Source organism: Tenrec ecaudatus, chromosome 16 (genome assembly GCF_050624435.1).
Source record: "Tenrec ecaudatus isolate mTenEca1 chromosome 16, mTenEca1.hap1, whole genome shotgun sequence".
Taxonomy (NCBI): domain Eukaryota; kingdom Metazoa; phylum Chordata; class Mammalia; order Afrosoricida; family Tenrecidae; genus Tenrec; species Tenrec ecaudatus.
This window is the reverse complement of record NC_134545.1, coordinates 112,521,094-112,542,658: the sequence shown is the minus strand read 5'-3', so window position 1 is coordinate 112,542,658 and position 21,565 is coordinate 112,521,094. Positions and strand designations below refer to the sequence as shown.

Sequence of the window (21,565 nt, the reverse complement as noted above, 5' to 3'; positions counted from 1 at the left end):
GCATACTTATCGATACCACTGGAAATGAAAAGCCTTCTGTAAAGAAAGCCTCAGGCCAGGGGTGGCTTATGATGCACCCCTCAACCCACCCACCCTGACCTTGCACGGAGGTCATTTGTTCAGGTGAGGCCACTAAGGTGACTTGGTGCCCTCATAAGGAGAGAAACAGACGTATGGACAGACTGGAGAGGTCTGGTCACTTGAAGGCACAGTCGGGCAGGTGTGATGCTGCCACGAACCAAGGGACAGCAGAGTTAAGGGGGAGCTGGAAGAGACTCTGAAGGGTCCTCCTGTCACCTTGGGAGGGGACTCGGCCTTGGTGACGCTGGTCTTCCTCCACGACTGTTGTTGGCACCTTGTTACAGCAGCCACAGGAAGCTGACCAGAACTAGCCTTTCACTTGTCTAGCATTTGTTACAACCATATTTCACTGTGAGAACAGTGCATTGCTGTGAAAAACTAATCCACCAAACCAAACCTTCCCCTGATCAAAACTAAACTAAGGATCCTACAGGACAGGGCAGGACTGCTCCTGTGGGTTTCCCACACTGGAACTCTGTGGAATAGAAAGCTTTGTCTTTCTCCCACCCCACAGTCAGCATACGTTTAAAAGAATGGTGGAATGTGTCAGGGATCTCCTTACTGTACACAGGCCCTGAGGACGGTGACCAAGGGACAATTTGAGGGACAGAGTTGTGCCCAACCACTCAGGGTCACTTGCTGACATACGTTGTTCCCTGAAAGACAGTCTTGAGACAGGTGGCCTTCTCTAAGGTGACCCTGCTCCCCCTGAAGACAACCAAAGTGATGGGCCCTCTCTAACTAGGTAACTCCAGGGTGACCTGTTAGAGAAAGTTCCAGAATGAATCCAGAGGACAAGCAGCCATCCTTCGGCCTTTCCACAGGACCCCTTGCCCTCTGGAGGGGTGGGAGGCTCCTGGTCCCGTCATGCTCTTCATACTTACCATGCCGGGTAACCCATCCCTTGCACCTCATGCTTCCCTCATGTCCAGTCTCTCCTTGGACGGGGCCAGGTCACCAAACTGCGGGGGGGCTCTGTCCACAGCCCTCTCCAGGTCACACTGCTCCTGTGGCCCCACCGTCTGGTCCCAGACTTACAGTGGCCCCCTGAACAGCCTGAAGGGGCCCTGGGGGTGGGTCTATTACAAAGTAGGCTGCTGATGGAAAACTCAGCAATTTGAAACCACCAGCAATTCGTATGAGGAGGTGGGGAGAGGAGAGGGGAGGGAAGAGGCCTTCTGAAACCCACAGGGCCGCTGATGGCGGGGAGTTCTCTCACCGTTTCCGAGGCTGTACATCTTTACAGGAGTAGAAAGCCTCACCTTTCTGCGGAGTGGGCACTGCTGTTTGTCACCCGGTGCCCTGGCTGCCCTGATGTCAGAGTCGGTCAGGAGCCGCCAGGACTCAGGCCTGCCTCTCCAGTGCCCTGACTTTGGACCTTTCGGTGGCCGGGTTTTGCGAAGTCGATCGCCCGGGCTCCTCCGGGTGGAATTTTCCTAGCAGCCTTTTGCCAGCCCAGGGCGCCATTTGCCTGGGTCCCTCTCCAGGACACCCGCCTCGTGTTGGCCCATGTGGCAGGGTAGTTTTGGGGTTTCAACGCTATGACGTTGCCCACTGCCTTCCCATCCCCCCGCCCCTTATTAGCATCCCTGTACGGCGGGCTCTCACAGCACCATGGGAGTTACAGGAGCCCCTCCAAACGTCTGCTCTGCCCACAGCTCACCCCGGGCCCCCCCCCCCTGTCTTGCCCACCAATCCCAACCTCGGTTCTCTCAGTCCGTTGCCGAGGCTTCAGTCTGGCCCCGAATGGGCCCTTGGGAGGCGCATGGCTGGGTCCAGTAGGGATTCCAAGGGCTGTTGGTGGGGCAAGCCGCGGAGCCTTTCCTTTGAGCTGCCCGGGCCGAGTCCACTTGGGCCGTGAGCACCATCGTTGGGAATAAGCTTGCAGGAGCGTCCCTCAGGCGGCTGCTGCCCTTGCCCACTTGGAGCCACGCAAAATGAGGCGCTCTTAGGGGATGCCTCGCTAGGGCCCCAGCCGTGGCCCCCAGCAAGGGACGAGGGGTTCATGTAGGCACTGCTTACTCGTGAGCTGGGGTTACAGGCTTGGTGTATGGCAGTTGGGGCACACGCAACAGGTCCTCAAAAATGGAGTGCAAAGCACAGGCTTCCGTGTAGGCGGTTTTGCCATTATTTATGGGCTGGTGCGCTTGCGCGGGCAACTGGTTCCTCAGGTTTGCGTTCTAGGCTTCCACTCTGGGTCCCGGGTGTCGGGCCGGCTCCCGTGGCTAGTCTAAGCTCGTCAAATGGGTGAGGGCCGCTGAGCAGGGTGTAGGCCTAAACCTCGTACTGGGGTTAGAGAACGTAAAATGTTAACCACCTGTGGGCTGTGTTGGCTTGGGGTGATTCCTCAAGGTCATATGAACTTGACACCCCGTACCAGACTGCCTCGGCCCCATCCGGCCCCCTAGATGGCACTGTAGGGCCCTGGCTCCTGTGGGTTAGTTGTCCAGCTGTGGGGGGCAGTGCGTGGCGGGTGCCGAGTGGGAACTGTGGGAGGGGCGGTTGCCAACACAGGACGCACACGTGCAGGATAAAAATGGTTTTATTTAGAAACCGCGTCGAGTTGTGTTGCATTGCGTCTTGGTGCATCGGGTCACGACTGGCCACATGCGAGAGCTGTGCTGAAGCCGGAAGCTGGGACCCCCGCGGGCAGCGCTGCGTGGGGAGGGCCCTGCGCAGCTGGGGGCTCCTTGCACTGGGCGCCGTCCCCGTGCTTGCCTGGACCCCCGCAGTGGCGGTGACAGCCGCCGCAGACGACGGCTAGGCTCCCGCTCAGACACTGGAGGCGCCCAGAACTGGCTGTCAGGGCAGGGGTTGTGCTGACCCTACTGATGAGGGGCTTCCCCTGTCTGCAGGGGGCAACCTATTGCCAACCCCGCCTCCGACCCAGGCACCTGGCGCCCGAGGGCCCGGGAAGAACCTCCTGCCGCCGCTCCGCCTGCAGAGCACGAGTGGCAGCCCGGTGGGTTGAGGGGTGGGCAGACGCCGGGTGCTGCTGCTGCTGCTGCTGGGCCCGGGAGACTGCAGGGAGCACACGCCACCGCGCAGGCCCATTTTGAGGAAGCAAAGCCTTTTCTGCGCACGTGTCGTCCCAGGGGCCGGGGGCCTGGAGTGGAGGGCGCTGTGGTCCTGGGTGTGTGTGTGTGTGTGTGTGTGTGTGTGTGTGTGTGTGTGTGTGTGTGTGTGTGTGTTCCCCTGGAGTGGAGGGCGCTGTGGTCCCGGGCAGGGCAGTGAGCTGCCTGGTGTGTGTGTAGGGCGCTGTGGTCCCGGGCAGGGCAGTGAGCTGCCTGGTGTGTGTGTGTGTGTGTGTGTGTGTGTGTGTGTGTGTGTGTGTGTGTGTGTGTTCCCCTGGAGTGGAGGGCGCTGTGGTCCCGTGTGTGTGTGTGTGTGTGTTCCCCTGGAGTGGAGGGCGCTGTGGTCCCGTGTGTGTGTGTGTGTGTGTGTGTGTCTTCCCAGGGTGGGGTGTGCCTGTCCAGAGGCTTGCTTTCCTGGTCCAATTTGGCCCACTGTTTCTGCTGGGATGGGGTGGGGTGTGACCCAGAATGGTGGGAGCCTGGTGGTCTGACGGTGTGGCTCACAAGTATGGAGTGCTCCCCTCTCCCCCGCAGGCAGGCCTGGGGGACCTGACCCATCCACTTCCTGCTGTATTAATTCCAATAACCCCCAAGCCAGCCGCCCTGCCTACAGTGCTGGGGATGAACTGCACTTCCGGTCTGGGGGCAGGTTCCTTCCAGCCCCCACCTCCCACCTCCCACCGTCTGGTCGCTGAGGCGCTGGGCGAGGTGCCCAGCGGACCAGCGTGCAGCCCTACTGGCTCCGGGGTCGCTAATGTAAAGCCAGGTAGCTGCGTTTCTGGCGGAGGGTTCAGAACTGTGGAGGAGCGGGAGACCCTGCCCTGAGCCCGAGCTCGTTCGCCCACTGCCCCTCGGGAGTTACTGGAAGGTGGCCTTCATGCGGCGTAACTTGTCTTGGATTTTGCGGGAGTGCCTCTCGCTGGTGAGCTGGTGCACGCTGGCCCTGCTGTCTGCCGCCAAGATGGCGATGTCGGCCCCGCTGAATCTCGAGATCCTCTGTTTGAGGAAGGACTGGAGCTTGGGGTCCGGGGCAAACGTGTAGGGGTTCTCCTGGAAGGCGTGCACCTGGCTGGCCACCTTGGCTATGTTTCTGTTGGGGACGAGAGGGGGCTGGTCACTCGGGGCCGATTAGATGCTGCTTTTCAGTACAAACACCGAAGGGAGGGTTTTTCAGGACTCCCCTCCAACCCACTGCCCGCCTGCCCAGCAGCTGTCATACATTGTCCCCCACCCTTCTGTCCACTCAGGCGCTCAGCTGACCCTCCAGCCATTGCCTTTTTGTTCATTTTTGTTCACTCATGCACATCTCTGTCCATTCTCTACCTGTGTACTCATCTGTGTCCACCCACCCAGCGACGTTCACTCCCCAAACAGCTAACAGTTCCTGGGAGGCAGGGCTGTCAGCCACTGAGGCCCAGCCGCGAACAGGAAACCCCAGACTGCTGAAGGGCAGCATCTGCTGTGCTGGGCAGGAGGCACCCATCCCAGCCCCTGGAAGGTGATGTGACCATGACAGCTGGAAGAGGCTGTGGGGGAGCCCTGGGTGTGGGGGAGCCAGGTGGATACCCAGTGAGCCCCCAGAGGTGGGAGAAAAGGGAGGGGTGGGGATAGGGTGAGGGATGCAGCACGGAGGCCCCCAGGGCTGGAGGGAGTGACTGGAGAGGGTTGGGCCCAATGGGGGTGGCAGGTGCCAGGGTCTCAGGAGGAGCACCAGAGGAGGTGCCTCACCTGAGTTGCTCACCTGTGGGCCCCCTCTCACCTGAGCTTACTTCACCTGTAGGCCACCCTCCCTCACCTGAGCTTGCTCCACCTGTGGGCCCCATTGGTCATGGTAAAGCCCCCGGTCTCCAGCTGCTGGATGTGCATGGCCAGCAGGCGGGCCGAGGGGAGGGTGGGCTGGGCCCGGAACCGCCGCCCCTCCATCAGACTCAGGCTGTCACTCTTGAGGAAGACCTGGAGGGTGGGGCGGGGTGAGGAGGAGCAAGTAGGGATGTTGGATGCAGTGTGTCGCGTTGCCCCTGCCCTTGGACGTGGCCCACTGATGTCCTCCATGCTCTCCTCAAGAAAGCAAGTGACCCTTGTGGACTGAGGAAGCCCAGCCTGCACAGAGAAGCTGGAAGCAGAAGTTTGGGGACCAAGGGGACCCGGTCCTGCTGCTGCCTCCCCTGCAAGGAGCCCAGTCAGAGGGAGCTGCACCCAGAACCTGGCCCTGCTCATGCTCGGTCCCTACGGGAACACATGTGCGTGTATGCACATGTCTGAGCAGGTGAGGCGGGGAGCTCTGCTCTCGGCATGGCAAGGACCTGCATTGGGCATCAGACCAGCAAGGCATGGGCCGGGTGATTCCGGTGGGACTTCATGACCCCGGCCTCCTCCACGCAGGTGAGTGGCAGAAGCCCAGCGTGGGTGGCTCATGGTGAGGCCAGCTGGACTCCCAGCCCCATGTGTGCTGTGTGCTCCGGGTCACCCCTGGGTGCAGGGCACATGGCCAAGGAGCAACCTGCACATGAACACACCTCCACAGCCTTCAGCTCCTCCATGACTTCTGCAGTCTTGGCAGGTAAGATTCGCCAGGCCTGGAACAGAGGCACGAGTGAGCCCCCCTAGCTTGGGCAGCCCCCCTCCCAGAGTCGGCCCCCGCACACCTGCTCCTGGGGACTCACGGGGGACTGCCTCACGACCAGGTGCTCCAGGCCCCCCAGGATCTGCATGGCGGTCGCAAAGTTCCTCTGCTCATAGCAAGACTTGGCGATCAGCAAAAATTTGGACAGCAAATTCACCTGCAACTGAAACCAGCGTGCAGTGCTCAGCCTTGCAGCTGACCCTGGTGGTGGTAGTGTTGGGGTTCAATTACAGCAAGCCCGCTGCAGCCTCTTGGTGGGGCAGAAGGCCGGGGGCTTTATTTGAGAATACCTCAAAGGCGAGTCAATGCCAAGTAGCCGTGCAGATGTGAAAAGGTGCCCAGCTTCTCAAAGGCAAAGCCGGGTCCACACAGACCTCGGTGGGCTCCCCTGGGTGGTAGGAGTGGGTAGTGGGAGGATAGGAAGGGTCTCCTGCCTGGAGATGTAGATGTCCATTTCGGAAGCAGAGCACACCTGTGTCTGAGGGACTGTTCACATGTGAGAGACTGGACTGCATGTGCAGTGCCTGCATGTGTGCCAGCATATGCATTACAGACATGTCTGCGCACATGTGGATGTCAACCTCCAGGCACGGGGACGTGCCCCCCCAGGGAGAGATGCAGCATCCCAGCAGCGCAGGGAGCCTGTCGGAGGGGTGTCGCTGTTGTCTTGTACCCTGGAAACAGCCGGCCCTTCAGCACAGGCGAGGGTCTGGTCCTGGCCCCTGGGCCCATGCTAACTGCCCAGCTCTGGCTGAGGTGTGAGGCCCACCTTGGAGCTGTGGCTGGTCACGATTTCTGCAGCCACCCAGGTGCTGACGTCATCGGCGTTTCGCAGCAGCTGCAAGAGGTACTTGTCCTGGATGTAATCTGGCAGAAACAAGCTGCAGGATTTGGCCGATAGCGACTCATACTTGATGCCTCTGGAATACAGACAGGAGCGCCGACCATCTTCTGGGAAGGTCACCTGAGGCTGCCACACAAGGCGTATCACCGGTGGACACACCGCTTCCCACACGAGGGCACACGGGACTCCACACCCACGGACATCACAGGAGGCAACCACGCTCAGGATGTCGCAGACATAGGACCTCATGTGAGGGCATCATGGGTGTTACACAGGACTCCACGGAGATGTGTCTCACAGATGTCGCACAGGAATGTCGCAGCCTCTAAGATACCCCTGCCTGTGTGGTGGTGACACTAACCAGCTAGGGCATGCTGGGCTGCACACAGGGGCCAGTCTGCTTCCAAGGTCTTTCCTCAGGAGTCATGTGGGGGCGGAGCCTCACGAGTGAAACAAGCCACCCCTGCTTGGGCATCTGGGAAATTTCCCAAGCCCCCCGACCCCCCAGGACCTGGCCGCCCCAAGGCAGCATGACTTACTGTGGGATGGCCGGGCTCTTGTCTGTGACCCCTAGGGCCCGAGAGTTCAGGAAGTGCACGGGATGGCATTTCTGAAACAACTCCTGTGGGACCGAGAGCACTCAGGAAACAGCTGTCCCCAAAGCCTGTCAGACAGGCCCCAGAGACATGGGGGCCTGGGAGGCAGCTGTGCAATCAATGTGTGTGCCCACAGATGGCGATCAGTGGGCCGGGTCAGCAGACAGTGATCGTAGGCTGTGGGGCCCTTCTGGGCACTCAGGGCCAGTGCTGCCTGCTGTGAAGGGCACAGGGTGGGATGGCTGAGCCTGTCACTGGGGGCTGCTGACACTTAGGCTGAGCCTGTCACTGGGGGCTGCTGACTCTGCACAGCATCCAGGGGCCAAGGGATGGAGTCCATCCAAGGGCCACAGGGCATCCCCTGGTGTTTTCAAGGCTTAGGGGTTGGAGGAGGCTCAGATGAAGGGGTCACCAGTGGACGGGGAGAACCCTGGTGTGTGGGCAAGGAGGGGCAAAGGATGAGAGGGCCCACAGAAGGTGGGCCCCGGCATATGGGTGCAGAGGCCACCCAGCCAGAGCAGGGACCCCTGTAGTGCCTAGCCCAGTGTGAGCATGTGACCACAGCTCCCTTCTGAGGTGCATGGGTCTGGGGTCCTGGCAGCGGCAGTGGCGGGGCTCACCTGTTGCAGCAGTGTCAACTGGGTGCAGAGCTGGTGGGTGCTGTACTCCGTCAGGAAGTAGGGCCCCTTCTCACTGGCTTTGGCATAGGGGCTGCAGAATTCCTCCAGGAAGCAGGGCTTGGGCAGGGCTGATGCAATGGAGTACTGGCGCTCTTTGGGAGTAGGTGGTGCCAGTCCGTTGCCCTTGGACAGTCGCCAGGGGAAGCTCTGCGGGCCAGGCAGAGCTAAGGACCCCCAGGGTCAGCGGTCCCCGGTGCCTGCCCCAGGGGCTCCCTGTAGCCCTGGGTGTCCCCACCCCTACCCAGCCACTGTTCCCCCCAGGGCCTTCCTAAGGTCCCAGGAGTTTCCCACTCCCCTTTTGGGGGCCTTCCCATGGCCCCAAGGTCAGGCAGGAAGGTGGGGGCATGGTCAAGGGCCCTGCTCTACTCCAAGGGCAGCTGCCCCCATGTAGTTCCCAGGCCACCTCTGGGCAGAGGGCTCTTCCAACCCAGACTCCCCTGAAGGCCAGGTGGGTGAGGTCAGCGGGTCACTGACAGCCCTCTTTGGACAAGGTGGGATGTCCCTGCCCAGCAGGGCATTGTTCAAGTGCTTTGTGTGTTATGTCACGAGTATACGTGTGCTTGCAGGTGTGTGCACGAGCGTGCTTGCATGGCCTGGGCCGGGCCCAGGAGGGGGCTTGGGGAGAGGCCCACCTTCCGGGAGAGGCCGTCCTCTGAGAGCTTCCGGCAGAGGACATTCAGGGACCGGCTGTCATCCTCAGCCTCCTTGGGATCCTCCATGTCCCCACCATGCAGGGCCCCCTCACCCCGCCGGTCTGAGCTCAGCTCCAGCAGGTCCAGCAGGCGCTCGGCGTAGCTGTCCAGGGGTAGGATCTAGGGAGGAGGACCAGCAGGTCTTGGGGCTGCCACCATTCGGATAAGCCCACCATTCAGATGAGCCCAGTGCCCCGTGGCCCCAGCATCCCTCCACCTTGGGTCACCTCGGAGGAGATGAAGGCCCGGAGCTGGCCCAGGAGCCCAGTGTTCCTGATAAAGTCCACTGCGTAGCAGTCCTCCACCCAGGCCTGCAGCAGGCAGAAGCTACGCTTGTAGATCTTGGTGAAGGTGGACGTGGGGTCCTGGTGGGCCCTGCAGACACACAGGGGCCCGAGTGTGGGTGTGTGGGCATGTCTTCAAGGGGGTGTCAACCCCTTCCAGCTGGTATGGGGGGTGGGCAGAACAGATGGGGTCAAGGGGCACCATCTCTCCCCACCCTCCCACTCAGGACCCCAAGTTGCCCACCCTCCTGACTTCCTGCCACTGAACTTGAGCTGGTCCTGCTGCTCTGCCCACCTACCCCCAGCCTCCCATGGCCCAACCTTCTGTTCCTCCGAGATCTCTGGCTGGCCTTCCCCCTCTGCCCTTCCCCATCTGGGAGGACCCTTGACTAGGTCAGGAGTCAGCCCCCTGGTGCAGCATGGCTGCGTTCACTGTGGTGGCGCCGTGTGGCTGCTACCTGGACAAGGTGCTCCTGAGGCGGTCCAGGAGGAAGAGCAGAAAGTCGCGGGGCGTGCAGAAGTAGCGGAAGGTGTAGAGGAACTGCTGTACATAGCCCTCCAGGAAGGCGTTGCTGCGGACAAGAGACACACACGCATCAGGGGCCCATAGCTGAGGGGCACGCCCACGTTGTCCAGGCTGCCCAGTAGGTGGCCCCCTTCCTCCTCCTGTCCCCAGGTGGGTGGGAGGAGGACCCTACCTTCTTAGCAGTTCTGGAGTGTGTTGGGGTGGGTGGGCAGGAACAGGGCCTATAATGTCACAGTTCTGAGTTTTCCAGTCCTGAGTGTGACAGGATGAGTGTGTGTCACTGAGTGCATGAGGGACAACCTCTGTGTCACTGGGAGAGTGTGTGTTACTGCGTGGCTTCAGTGTCCTGGTGTGCGTGTGTGTAACAGTGTGCCTGTGCACATGGCAGCAATGTGTGGGTGTGTGTAGACATCAGAGTGACTGCATGAGTGTGTAAGGGTGTGTGGCTGAGCGAGGAGTGAGCATGTTGGGGCAAGCACATCCAGAGTACGCGTATGTGCACGCGCCTAAACAAGTGAGTACTCACGATAGTTGTGACTTCATTGTAGACTGTGTGATGTGTGTATATGTGAGAGCATTGGAGTGAGTGCTAAGTATATGTCGGTGAGTGGGAAGCATGAATTCTGGGGTGTGTACAAATGGGTGCAAATGATTGTGTTGGGCTGAGTGTAAGTGTACAGCTGGGTGAATGTGCATGTGATGGTGTCGAGTAAGCATGTCTGAGTGGGTATCAGGTGAGGGAGTGCATGGGTGTTGGTATGCGTGAGCATGCGTGGGCATCAGATGAGTGTGCATATCAGGGTGAGTGGGTGTTGGTGTGAGCATGCATGTGTGGGTGTCAGGTGAGTAAGTGTGCAAGACTGGTGTCCTTCGCCAGAAGAGTGTCAGTCAGGAGGACCCCCAGCAGCTGCAGATGACCCTGGATGTTCTGACCTCTCCGCCCTGCTCCTTTTTGGCCCCTGGGGAGGCTTGGCCTGTGAGCTGGGGAGGCAGGACAGGGCAATGGGTTCCCCTGGGCACTCAGTGGGGCTCGGGCATATCCAGGGCTCGTGTGACCCTGCGTTGAGCAGTGGCATGGATGGAGTGGCTCTGGAGTGCCCGCTGTCCTTGGCACAGTCTGACCTAGACACACCTGTCCTTGGACATCCAGCAGTGGCCAGTGGCCCTGTGGCCACTCAGAGGTCAGTTAAGAACCGAGTGGAACGCCTGCACCCCAGACACAGCATGAATCTAGTGGTAGTCAGGCAGGCGTGTCCATTCCTCTGCTCTCGGAGGCTCACGGCCCAAGGTTCCTGCTCCCCCACCTGAGCACACCTGGAATACAGGTAAGCCATGAGCCCAAGCGGCGTGCCAGCTTGCAGGACCCGGGCCTTCTGCCTGTTGCTACCACTGCTGCCCCCGCACGAGGACTTGTTGACGTTGTAGAAGATGAGGGAGGAGGACTCGTCCAGTGGGGTGAAGTCCAGGGCCCCACAATGGGCCGCCCCAATGTTCACGATCACCGGCAGGGTGCTGGGTTCCAGGCCCCACCGCTCAGCATGGGCCACCTGGGGAGAGAGCCACGGGTCCACTGGGCATGCACCTGCGTGGCCCTTGCCAGGGGACATGCATGGCTGTCACCTGGCTTGTGCCCCCAGCAGCCTGGCTCCTAGTCACCAATGGCCACTCAGGAGGTAGGCACAGCTCACCCCTTCCAGGGGACTGCTCAGTGGGAAGAAACCTAGTCACCGGCCTGTGAGGCCCAGGCTGAGCCATCCAGGGTGTATAGGGTTGACCCTTTAGGACCAAGGTATGCAGGACGACCGTTTGGGGCTCAGGCTGACTTGCCTGCAGGTACTTCTTGACCAGCCCGAGGAACTGCACCTTGGACTTCATCTCTTCCAGTTGCCCTCTCAACTTGGACAGCATCATCTTGACCTCAGAGCCTGTGCAGAGGAGCGGTGAAACATCAGGCTGTCACCTCCACTACTCCTGGCAGCCTGTGTGCCTCAGCAGGGCTCCCAGGGGGTGGCACAGCAGGGGTGACAGCAGTGGGTAAGCTTGGACAACAGGTCACCAGGCCTGACTTCCAAGGTACCGCCTTCCCCTGCCTGCCGGGCTTCCCATGAGCAGCGGCGGCATTCCCAGTCTGAGCTCCCTGTGCCTGGCCGCTGGTACCTTTGCTCCGCTTCTCCTTCTGCAGGAGCTTCTGGTAGAACTTGAGGGTCTTCCTGTAGCCCCTTTTCTCCATCATCAGCTGCTGCTCCAGCTCCTAGAAGGACCACAGGTGCTGGCCAGGGACAGCGGCCCCAGGGCAAGCCTCGAGGGACCCTGAGCAGGGAGCGAGTGTTCGGGAGTGGAGACCTCTGGATCGGAGCGGAGTTATTTTCAAATGGTGGGGATGGGAGTAGAGGCTACAGGCAGGACCTCAGACTGGCAGTCCTGGCAGCTTTCAAGGGCAGGCTTAGGGATGGGGAACAGGAAGGCTGGCACTGGCCTGTGACATCAAACCGCCCCACCGCCCCCATCCCAGGAGGAGTGTAGTTGGATTTTTTGACTTCAGAGTAATTAAGGATGTTTTAAAAGTGGAAAAGCGTGAAAGAGAAATGGAGTGATTTGTGGCACAGTTTAGGCACAGCAGCTGCTGCGTTCCCGTGGGTGGAAAGCTGGCAACAAATGAGATGGTACTTGGAAGGAAGGTGGAAAAGCAGCCATTCATCGAAGCACTGTGGAAAACCGCTCTCCCAAACAGCAGCAGGCGAGGGGGCGGCACCTGCCAGACCAGAGGCCAGCATGCACCACCTTGGACCGCCTCTGCAGCCCCCTGCGTGCTGAGCATGTGGGCACTGATGCACAGTACATGGCACACAGCTGCGAGAGCACACATTTCCCAGGGACACAGGGTCCTTCATACATGGGTGTGAGCACGCGTTTGCGACTGCCTACCGCACAGGAGTGCAGGTACCCAGGTATGTACGCACACAGGTGTACAGATGGGAAGTACATAGATATTCGGGTATGTGGGTGCAGAGGCATGCAGATACAGGTGTGTACATACACAGGTCTAGTGTTTAAAGCATGTCAGTGTATAGGTGCACAGATGACTAAACACACAGGTGTGTAAATTCATGGGTATATATGTGCTCACTGCACACATACACTCATGCACCTGTGTGCTTATGCCTGCACACCTATGCAGCCACATCCCCATTCACCTGTCATCAGGTGCCTCCCATAGTCTCAGTGACTTCCTTCCTGAAGCAGACTGGGTGGACCCCTGGCTTTATACACCCCCCTCCCAGCAGAAGTGTCACCAGACACTCACCTGGCTGCATCCCAGCTCCTCGAGAGACTTCTTTCCCCAGGGGGTGCAGGAAACAAACCAACACTGGTCACTTCTCCCACCTGCCTGCTCAGCGCCCCCAAGTGAGTCCCTGTCCATGATGTACGCTTCCCTGGACCAACAACTTCACCTGCCCTTTTCTCAGGCAGCAGCCTGGAGAATTATCAGGACCTCAATGCAGCCTGAACGTGGCCCTGAGCTGCTGGGATGGGCTTGATCCGCTGGTCCCCAGCCCCCCTCAGCTGACCTCACCCTCTGCCACTGCTGCTTCAGTCAGCACAGCTTGATCCTACCCTGGGCCAGGTGCTGCTGTGTGTTGCCAGTGGAAGGGAGCGGGGCAATTTGGAGAGTGAGTGCCAGAGCCCACCCCAGGAGGGGGCCCGACCGAGGCCATGAAGCCCACCCTCCCTCCATGTGTCTGAGCTCAGCTCTGCCCAGGGCTCCTCTCCTCTGCCTCTGGGTGACCAGGCCTGGTGAGTGCTCGTCCTTTCTCCGCTGCTGGGTGTGGCACGACCACATGCACAGGGGCTACCCCTCAGGTAGTCTGGCCTGCTCAGCCCCCGGGGCCAGCCCACACTGGACACTCGGGGCAAGGCAGGGCACTCGCAGTGATTTCTCTCATCTCAGAGTCCATGCCTGGACCAGTGCCTCTCCAGGGGGGTGCTCAAGGGCCCAGGTCCCGAGCAAGAAGGCCACCTCTAGACTGCAGGTGCACCTGTGCCAGCGAGCCCAGCACACTCACCATAGACGGCACGAGAGATAGGGGACTCAGAGGGAGGAGACAGACCAGTGCCCCTGCCCTCAGCTGGGCTGAGGTAGGCTCCCAGGGTGTGGACTCACCGGGTTCTGGGTGTCAGTGTCTGAGCTCCCGCTGGCCTTCTGCTGCCCTAGCTGCTCCACGTAGCTGTGCACATCGGCGCTGAAGCAGTCTGCCTCGTAGAAGGCACTGCACCAGCCGGGGCTGCAGCTCTGCAGCTCAGCAGGGCCCTGTGGCAGGCCCAGGCCACCCTCCTCCAACGGGGCCACTGCCCCTGGGCTGGGACACGTGCTGGTCAGCTCAGGACCTGGGTCCCTGCCACAAGCATGCCCGTCTCCAGTTGCAGGCTCCTTCTCAGCTTTGATGGAGAGCTGGGGTCGGAAGCCCACCTCGAAGTTCCCCTGGGAGAGTACTTCCGCATCGAGGTCTGGGAGTGGTGTGGGCGAGCAGGGAGCAGCCTTCTCTCTCCCTGGAGGAAAGGCCGGCTTAGGGACAATTTTCTTCAGGCTGTCAGCCTGAGTCAGGGCACAGGCCCCGTTGTGGCCCAACATCTGCTTCCAAGAGGTCAGCAGGTGTCCAGGGGTAGTGGCCCACTGTCTGGCCAGTGGGGTGTGTTTCTGGGGCCCACTCCAAAGGTGCCTTCCCATCCCACCAGCTGAGACGGAAGTGGACATTGGTCCATGGCCCTCATCTGTTTGCAGGTGGTGTGTCCAGTGAGAGAGGGTATGTTGGCGCAAGGTGGTGGTGGTTCCCTTCTTGGGACATTCTAACTTGGGGTAGACGTCTCACTGGATGTATAGCCCCAGGAGCGCATGGAGGTTGTCTCCTGGGCCCATCCCCTGTCAGCCAGTTCTCCCCTTGTTTCCCCGGCTCCTCCATGTTTTCTTCTGGAATTTTAAAAACATTGCTTCTCAGTGGCCCAGTGGGCTCAGGGCACACTGTGGTGGCCTGGACTAACCCGTCCTTCTCCCAGCTCCTGTGTGGTAGCCTGGACCCCTCTCCTTCCCCCCCCCCCCCCAAGCTCCTATCTGTGTGGTGGCCCGGACTCCAACTTCCCTGGTCCTGGGAGCCCACTTGAGAGCATTCCCGCCTTGACTTGCCTGGATAGGGATTCAGTGCCAGGAACCACTCCTGCTTCCCAAGTAACAGAAATGCCAAAGTCACCAGGCACATACTGCTGCTCCTTCGCCTGCAGCCTGGGCATCTGGAGCTTAGCAGACCCTCAGCTGAGCTGCTCAGGGCTGGAGGAGGGGCTAGGGAGGGTGAGTGGTCTGGGGAGGCTGGTGAAGATCTTGGAATGTGCTGAGGGTCTGGAGCTGGGCTGGGCAGCCCCTTGGGAGATGTCCCCAACTACTACTTACCGGGCCTGGTCACCGAGGGCCTTCTGCTGGACGGAGAGCCACTGCTGGACACATGGATCTCGCTAGCTCCCTCTGGCTGCTGTTCTGCTTCCCCCGAGGCGCTGGTGACCAGAAGGGGCAGGTCAGGCTTTTGGAGGACTGCTAGCTTCGCCTGTAGCAGAGGCCCCCCAAGCGCTGTGCCCAGCCTTCAGGTACATGGTACACGGGTGCTTTAGCCGCCTCTGAGGGGCCCTCTTTGCCAGTGGCAGACAGTGGGACCCCCAGGAAGCAGAGTTGGATGCTGGCGATTGGGGGACTCCAAGATGGTACTGAGGTGGCCCAGGCAGACTGGCCGTCCTGGGGGCTGCTGGGGGAGAGGGGCACCCACCTCTCAGAGGGTGCCGTTGGCCCATTCACCACCTTGAACAGGCTCTGCAGCAACCTGTCACTCCAGTAAAGGTCGCAGAATTTCTCAGAGATGGCCCCGCAGAAGGTGGCATAGGTGAGGTCTTTCAGGGCATAAATGTATTCCCCTGGATGGCAAAAAGAGCAATCTGGGGGCTTCTCCACTTGGAGGGCTGGGTGGGGTGGGGCCCACCGTTCTCCTGACTTCAGGTTGCTAGTCTGGGAGGAGGAGCAGCCAGGCCCTGGGAAACCCCAATCTGCTCCTGGGCTTGAGGCCCAGGGCTGTGCATTTGGGGCAGAGGTCATTGATGGTGGGGCCTCGGCTAGGACTCCGGTCCCCTGGCCTGGGTCCCACCCAGAGCCCCATCCCCACCCGCTGCGCACCCATGATCAATGCCTCCAGCCCATTGTCCAGGTAGCCGTCGCTGGCGAATTCCTCCTGGATGAGGCGCATGGCCTCCTGCAGAGAGGGGCAGGCAGTGGTCTTGTGCAGCGGAGAGGGGTCCCCGCCTGGGGTGCACGGCTTGCGCTCTGCCATCCGGGGCCGCTCTCTGCCCGAGGCGCTGCGGAGGCGCTTGGGACTGCCCTGGGCCGCCCGTCGCAGGCCCTCAGGGTCTTGCTCTGGGCGCTCGGTGGCCGAGCCTTTGGGCGTCTTGGATTGGCGGCGGGGGCCGTGGGCGGCCGTGGGGGCAGGTCCCGGGTTCCCGGAGGGGGACCCCAGCCGGGCGGGCTCCTCTGGCCCCTGCTCCTGGCGTGTCTGTGCCTCCTGGGGCCGCGCCGGTGAAGAAGCTCGGACCGGGGAGTTGGGGATCTTCACAGCCGCGGTCTCTGCTTGGCGCTGGGCTGGGCCAGGGGCGGCAGGGCAGGGGCGCTCCTCCATACACACTCCGAGTCGTCCTGGGGCTTCGACTTGCGGCCGGGAGCCTGGCTCCTGTCTCTCTGGCGTCTCCCAGCGGGCAGCTGCCAGGTGGGGCCCAGGAGCCAGTGTCCCTTGGTCCTCCCAGCCTCTGCGGGCCTCCAGCCCCAGGATCGGTCCAGGGGACAGTGCAAGGTTATTCCTGTCGGAAGAAGAGGCACCACCCTCAGGGCCCTGCGACCTCCACCCGCGGCGGGCCTGCCTAGCACGGGTCACTCACGCTGCATCTGTGTCTTGCGCCAGGACGATGGGTTTGAAGTGCGTGGCCTCTGAGGTAAAGGCAGCCGGCAGCTTCAGGGTTTCGGAGCGCAAGGCGAGGCTGCCCGGCACCGGTCCCAGCACGGTGGCCAGCGGGGAGTCCTTGCCGATGGGCACGAAGCCTGCGACAGACCAAGGTAAGGCCTTGGAGCTGTGCCTCCGCTACCAGAAGGCAGGCAGTGCGGGGACATGCGGGCATAAAGGGGCCCCTGGAACAGGGTGGGGGGGAGGGTCCCTGAGAAGAGGACGCCTGATGGAGCAGCGGTAAAGTTTGGAGCCCAACACGCTGTTGGAGATGAGCAGGTGAGGACATGTGCTCCATGGGGGCAGTTCTGCAGCGCTGCGGCTGAGTTGAACACTTGTGGCAAAGGCAGTGTGTGTCCCCCTTTCAGTCACCATGGAAGATGGAGAAAGAGCACCCAGGCTAGGGCCCCCTGGGCCTGCTGGGGATGGGTTCCTTCCACTGCTGTCCTGAGGGAGGAGGTCCTTTTATCTCATACTGGGTGTTTGGGATTCCCCTGGGTTTGCTGTGGGGAAGAGGGGGGTCCTGTGACCTGCTATATTGGAGGAGAAGGGCTCCCATGGGCCATGGGCCTGTTGGGAAGGGGTGATTCTTCCACCTGCTCAGGGGTGGGGGTGGGTGCTGGGACCTCCCCAAGTGCACTGAGCCAGGCCAGCGCACAGGAGAGAGGGGAGCAGATAATTGAGGCCTAGCCCAATGGTGTCAGCAGCATTAATGTGGCCCCATGTGTGGTTGGCCATGAACCACCCCTTGGGGGGTCACAACACCACATGTCCAGCCCCATCCCATCCCTGTATTCCCTCTACTGCTCAGTGGTGGACACTGTGACCTCTGCCCACCCGAGGCCTGGTGGGTGACAGGGTAGGGAAGAGGGGTGGAGGGTGGTGGAGGTGGCAGGTGACACCAACTGGGCCTTGGAAGCTCTTCCCTGTGGCACCAATGTGTATGCTGCCACTTCTGCTCCTGCTCTGGGCCATTGGATGGCACCCTCTCAGAGTGTCAGAGTGCAGGCCTCACTGTGCACCCAGGGTTGCCCTCTGGGGAGCCTGAGCCTCTCTGGGTTCATGGGTGAATGAAGCCAAGCTTGGGGCTGTGGACATACCGACCTGGGACCCCTGGCTGCTCACAAGTGCAGTGTGGGGCAGTGGGGCCGAGGTGGGGGAAGTCTAGGACCCACCTGGTCTGGGCTTGAGAGGTGGCATCACTTCCAGGTCTGGGTCAGCCACTGAGAGTATGCTCTGGAGCCCGATCATCTCCTCCTCCTCATGGACCTGCTGCTGCAGGGCACGGCCTCCATTACACATTGCCCAGACCCAGTCAGCCCAGGGCACCCCTCCACCACAGCGTGGGCCCTGGGGTGGGGGCGGGCCTGCAGGAAGAGCTCAGTTCTGGTGGGACCAGGCTCCTTCGCCAGGCGCCCTGTCAGCCATCCAGCTGTTTCCGGCCAGCATCTGAAGATGGACCGTGATGCCTGACTGCTATCCTGAGTCACCCAGAACCGAACTCCCCGGTGCCTGAGGGCCCATGCCGGGGCTGTGCGTGTCTGTGCTGTGGGACACCACCAGCAGCCCACAGGCCCAGGCCCAGAAGCTGTTGCCCTACGAGGCTCTGAGAGCCCTGGAGAGAGGTGGTCAGTACACCTCCCCCACCCCTACTAAAGGCCTCTGCACAGAGAGTGCACTATGTCCTGCCGAAGGAGCCCTGGGCTCACCTTCCCCGGGAGGCCACACAAATGCTGCAGCAGGCACACCCTGTGCTGGAGCACCCACCCCCTGTGGGCCCAGGGCAGAACCAGCGCCGGCAGTGGGAGTCCTTTACCTTGCAGGTAGATGCACTCAGGTGGGCCAGAACCTTCTTGCTGTCCATGCCCCGCTGGAGGAGGTAGCTGCTGCAGAGCTGAGGTAGGAAATGCCGCAGGTGCATGACAGGGTGCCCAGCCAGTGTGAGCAATGGGGCAGGGGTGCATGGAGGGCCCCCCCAGAAGAAAGTCTGCCCTGGTAGCTCCCTTACAGAATCCCTGAGCGCCTTGTTCTAGGGGGGCTCAGACATCCCAGGCCTAGGTGGCCGGACGAGCCGTAGTTTCTACATCCACATAAATGGCCTTTAAGCCGTTCTTCGGCTGGGGAATAAAAACTGCCCAAGAACTGCCGAGGCTCCCCGCAGCATTGCAGTGGGCTGCCTCCGGGCCTGCACCAGCTCTGACCCTGGGGGCCGTGAGAGATGGGGCACCTGGAGCACCTCCAGCCGGGCCCTTGACAGAAAGGAGACGGAGGAAACCCTGGCAGAATCGGTCAGTATCCACCGAGAAGGAGTGCACATGTACACACATGTAATAAGCACACACACGTACACGCATGCACAGGCACCCATGTAATGAAACACACACATGTAACAATGTGCACGTACATGCATGTAACGCAACATATTCATGTACCACATGGCGTGCACACACATACACACATGTACAAAACATAGATACCCAAATTATAACCTGAGAAAAAGATGAGACAGGTCGGGCCAATGAGTGCAATGAGTTGTGATTCAACAAGTGGCGGGCCCCCTGGGGCCTGGTCTGCCATTGAGGCAGCACGAGTGTGGCCACTCCTTCCAATGCCCAGTGCAGCTCTGCAGTGCGGGGCACAGGCCTTCAGGCACTGTGCTCTTCAGGGCTTGGTGGGAGGGCGTAGTGGGCAGGGTGGAGGGTGTGGCCTTGGGGGTGGTGGGTGAGTGGAGCACCATGGGAGGGGTGGAGGATGCAGAGGGCATGGCGATGGGTATGGTAGACTGCAGGGCAGAGCATCTTGCCTTTGGGATCAAGGACTGTATAGCATGCACTTGCCCTCTGGGCGTGTGGGTGGCCTGGCACGGGCACAGGCCCCTGAGGTAGCTCCTGTTCAGGACCCAGCGAGGTCCCCCACAGGCTAGAGCGGGGTCCCCAAAGCCATCTGTATGGGCCATCAGGAATGGGGTGGAGATCCTGGCAGGTCCTGGGGCTGCTACCCAGCACCGAGTCAGGGGGATCCCTCAGTGACACAGGAAGAAGCTGTGAGCATGGCCAGGTGGGTCGGTGGCCTGGCCGAGCTACATGTACAACAGAGCCCACCCCTTGCCCCCCAGACCTATACCCCGCCATGGAGGCTCACCTCCAGCACTGGGCACAGCTGCATGTAAAACAGAGCTGACGCTTTGTGCCCCCAGACCTGTGCCCAGCCCCACAGCACAGCCATGGAGACCCACGTCCAGTGCTAGGCCCACTGCTGTACCTTGATGGCCTCGGCTGCAGACAGCCGCTCCTGGGCGCTACTTCTGGCCATTTCCAAGAGGAGGGCCTTAAGCCTGCGCGGCAGGGCCAGCTTGTGGTCACGGGGCACGCTGAACTTGGCTGCGGTCCACAGGATGGCGGCCACGCAGTACACCGAGGCCTGGATGAGAGAGAGGTTGGCGCTGAGGACCCAGCCTGCCCAGATGCGTCACTCTGCCCTGGTGTGTCGGGGGCAGAGGGGTGCACAAGGGCACAGCCCCACTGAGGGACTCCACCTCACATCTCGAGACCACCACGGTGGCGTGTGCATGCTTAGCCAGGGCCCTGGTGACAGTCATGGGAATATTAGCCCTGGCCTGAATTACAGTTTAGTCACCTGGCTGTGTGGAGTGACAGCAAAGTGTCAGTACGCACAGATACACGCACAAAGCACACAGTGTTTGTAGCTGTTGCCTGGTCCATAGAACAAACATTTTCAGGAAAAGCAGACCAGGATCCAGGAGCCCTGGGGTGTGGTGAGCGACGTTAGGCTACTCACCACAGGGTCAGTGGTTTGAACCACCAGCTGCTCCACTGGAGAGAGATGAGGCTGTCTGCTCCCTTAATGATTCACAGTCTCAGAAAACCCATGGGAGCCATTCGACACTGTCCTGTAGGGTCTGATATGAGTCGGAATTGAATCGAGGGCCATAATCCAACAGCTATGATCTCAGACCATTGCTCAGAATGAGTGAATTCTGACATTTTTGGTGTTTTTTTTTAAAGCAATGGTTATTTGTGTATTAAAAAACTTCCCTTTCTTCCATCCCTGGCCAGCATCAGGGTGGGTTTCTTTTGGTGTGAAAAACTTGGATTGTTATTCTGCCGTGGGTCGTGGTCTCACTTCTCTCACTAAGAAAGAGAAACATACCTACAACTATGCGTGTGGGAGCACGGCTACTTGTCGCCGAGGCTTGGGGTACAGGAGGGTTTCCTAGGGAAATTGGCTCTGTGGGTGTCTGCGCACTGTGCATGTGTACACAGTGAGCTGGGCCTCCTTGGTGCCAGTTACCTTGTCGTGCGTGCACCTGGGTCCAGAGAGCGAGTTGTTGAGTTCCCCAGCACACCGCTGGCTCGTAGGCACCCCAGCCAGGGGTAGACGTGTTGGGTGGAGGGTAAAGTAGGCTGTGAACCGACTAGCCCCTCACCCCGAGAGGCCTTGCCACGTGGGGTGTGAGGACACGGTCAAGGGATGGTTGACTGAGGTCCTGGCTGGGCTTCGCATGCCCCTCAGCGCAGATCCTGGCCTGTAGTTTGTTTTTCCGTGTCTTTGAATTGGTATCGGGGGGACACTGAGCTCTGTAAAAGTGGCTTGGGAGGTTTACCTACTCCTTTTTGCAATTACGGTAGTAAACACCCTCCTCCCCCTGACACCCCCACACACCTAGTTTTTGCATTGACAATATAGTCTTGTAGTAATGGATGCTGACGTGTGAGGCAGGAATGACCCTGGCTGTGCCAGTCAGGGGTCGGTGTCAGTCCGGCTGCATTGTGATTGATGCCCATAGCTTGGCAGTTAGGTAATGATGTAGGCATTGTGTATTGATCATAAAGTGGTGATCATTTTATCATCTGCTGTGGTCACCCTCCAATTTGGCATCTGTTCTGTGTGCACTTGAAACATGTGTTTGTGTTCTTGTTGGGGGTAGTGTTTGTAAAATGTACAAATACCCTATTGGTTGATGGGGTCAAGGTCTCTTCTGTCCTTACTGAGTTTCTGCTTGGGTAACAGTTGTTAAAAGTTGGCTCCAATTGTAATCATGGATTTATTTGTTTCTTCCTTCCACTTCTGCCCTTTAGGCTCGACCTACCCGGCACCTGTGTGCCTGGGCTCATGAACCGGC

At 60.3% G+C, this 21,565-nt stretch overlaps 1 protein-coding gene across 1 annotated transcript in view; it reads right to left on the bottom strand.

The window, feature by feature from the left end:
- Positions 1-4,013: 4,013 nt before the first annotated feature.
- KNDC1 (kinase non-catalytic C-lobe domain containing 1) overlaps positions 4,014-21,565 on the bottom strand; it is a 33,353-nt gene continuing 15,801 nt past the window's right edge. The window contains exons 10-30 of the mRNA XM_075533491.1: positions 19,684-19,842; positions 18,239-18,316; positions 17,598-17,691; positions 16,361-16,520; positions 15,609-16,282; positions 15,208-15,352; positions 14,837-14,941; positions 13,563-13,944; positions 11,558-11,651; positions 11,228-11,325; positions 10,715-10,947; positions 9,333-9,446; positions 8,818-8,965; positions 8,531-8,710; positions 7,839-8,045; positions 7,162-7,244; positions 6,548-6,698; positions 5,819-5,941; positions 5,672-5,731; positions 4,951-5,108; positions 4,014-4,245 (exon numbers count right to left, since the gene is read on the bottom strand). Coding sequence (XP_075389606.1) covers positions 4,014-4,245; positions 4,951-5,108; positions 5,672-5,731; positions 5,819-5,941; positions 6,548-6,698; positions 7,162-7,244; positions 7,839-8,045; positions 8,531-8,710; positions 8,818-8,965; positions 9,333-9,446; positions 10,715-10,947; positions 11,228-11,325; positions 11,558-11,651; positions 13,563-13,944; positions 14,837-14,941; positions 15,208-15,352; positions 15,609-16,282; positions 16,361-16,520; positions 17,598-17,691; positions 18,239-18,316; positions 19,684-19,842 — 3,678 coding nt within the window. The remainder of the gene's footprint in view (positions 4,246-4,950; positions 5,109-5,671; positions 5,732-5,818; positions 5,942-6,547; positions 6,699-7,161; positions 7,245-7,838; positions 8,046-8,530; positions 8,711-8,817; positions 8,966-9,332; positions 9,447-10,714; positions 10,948-11,227; positions 11,326-11,557; positions 11,652-13,562; positions 13,945-14,836; positions 14,942-15,207; positions 15,353-15,608; positions 16,283-16,360; positions 16,521-17,597; positions 17,692-18,238; positions 18,317-19,683; positions 19,843-21,565) is intronic.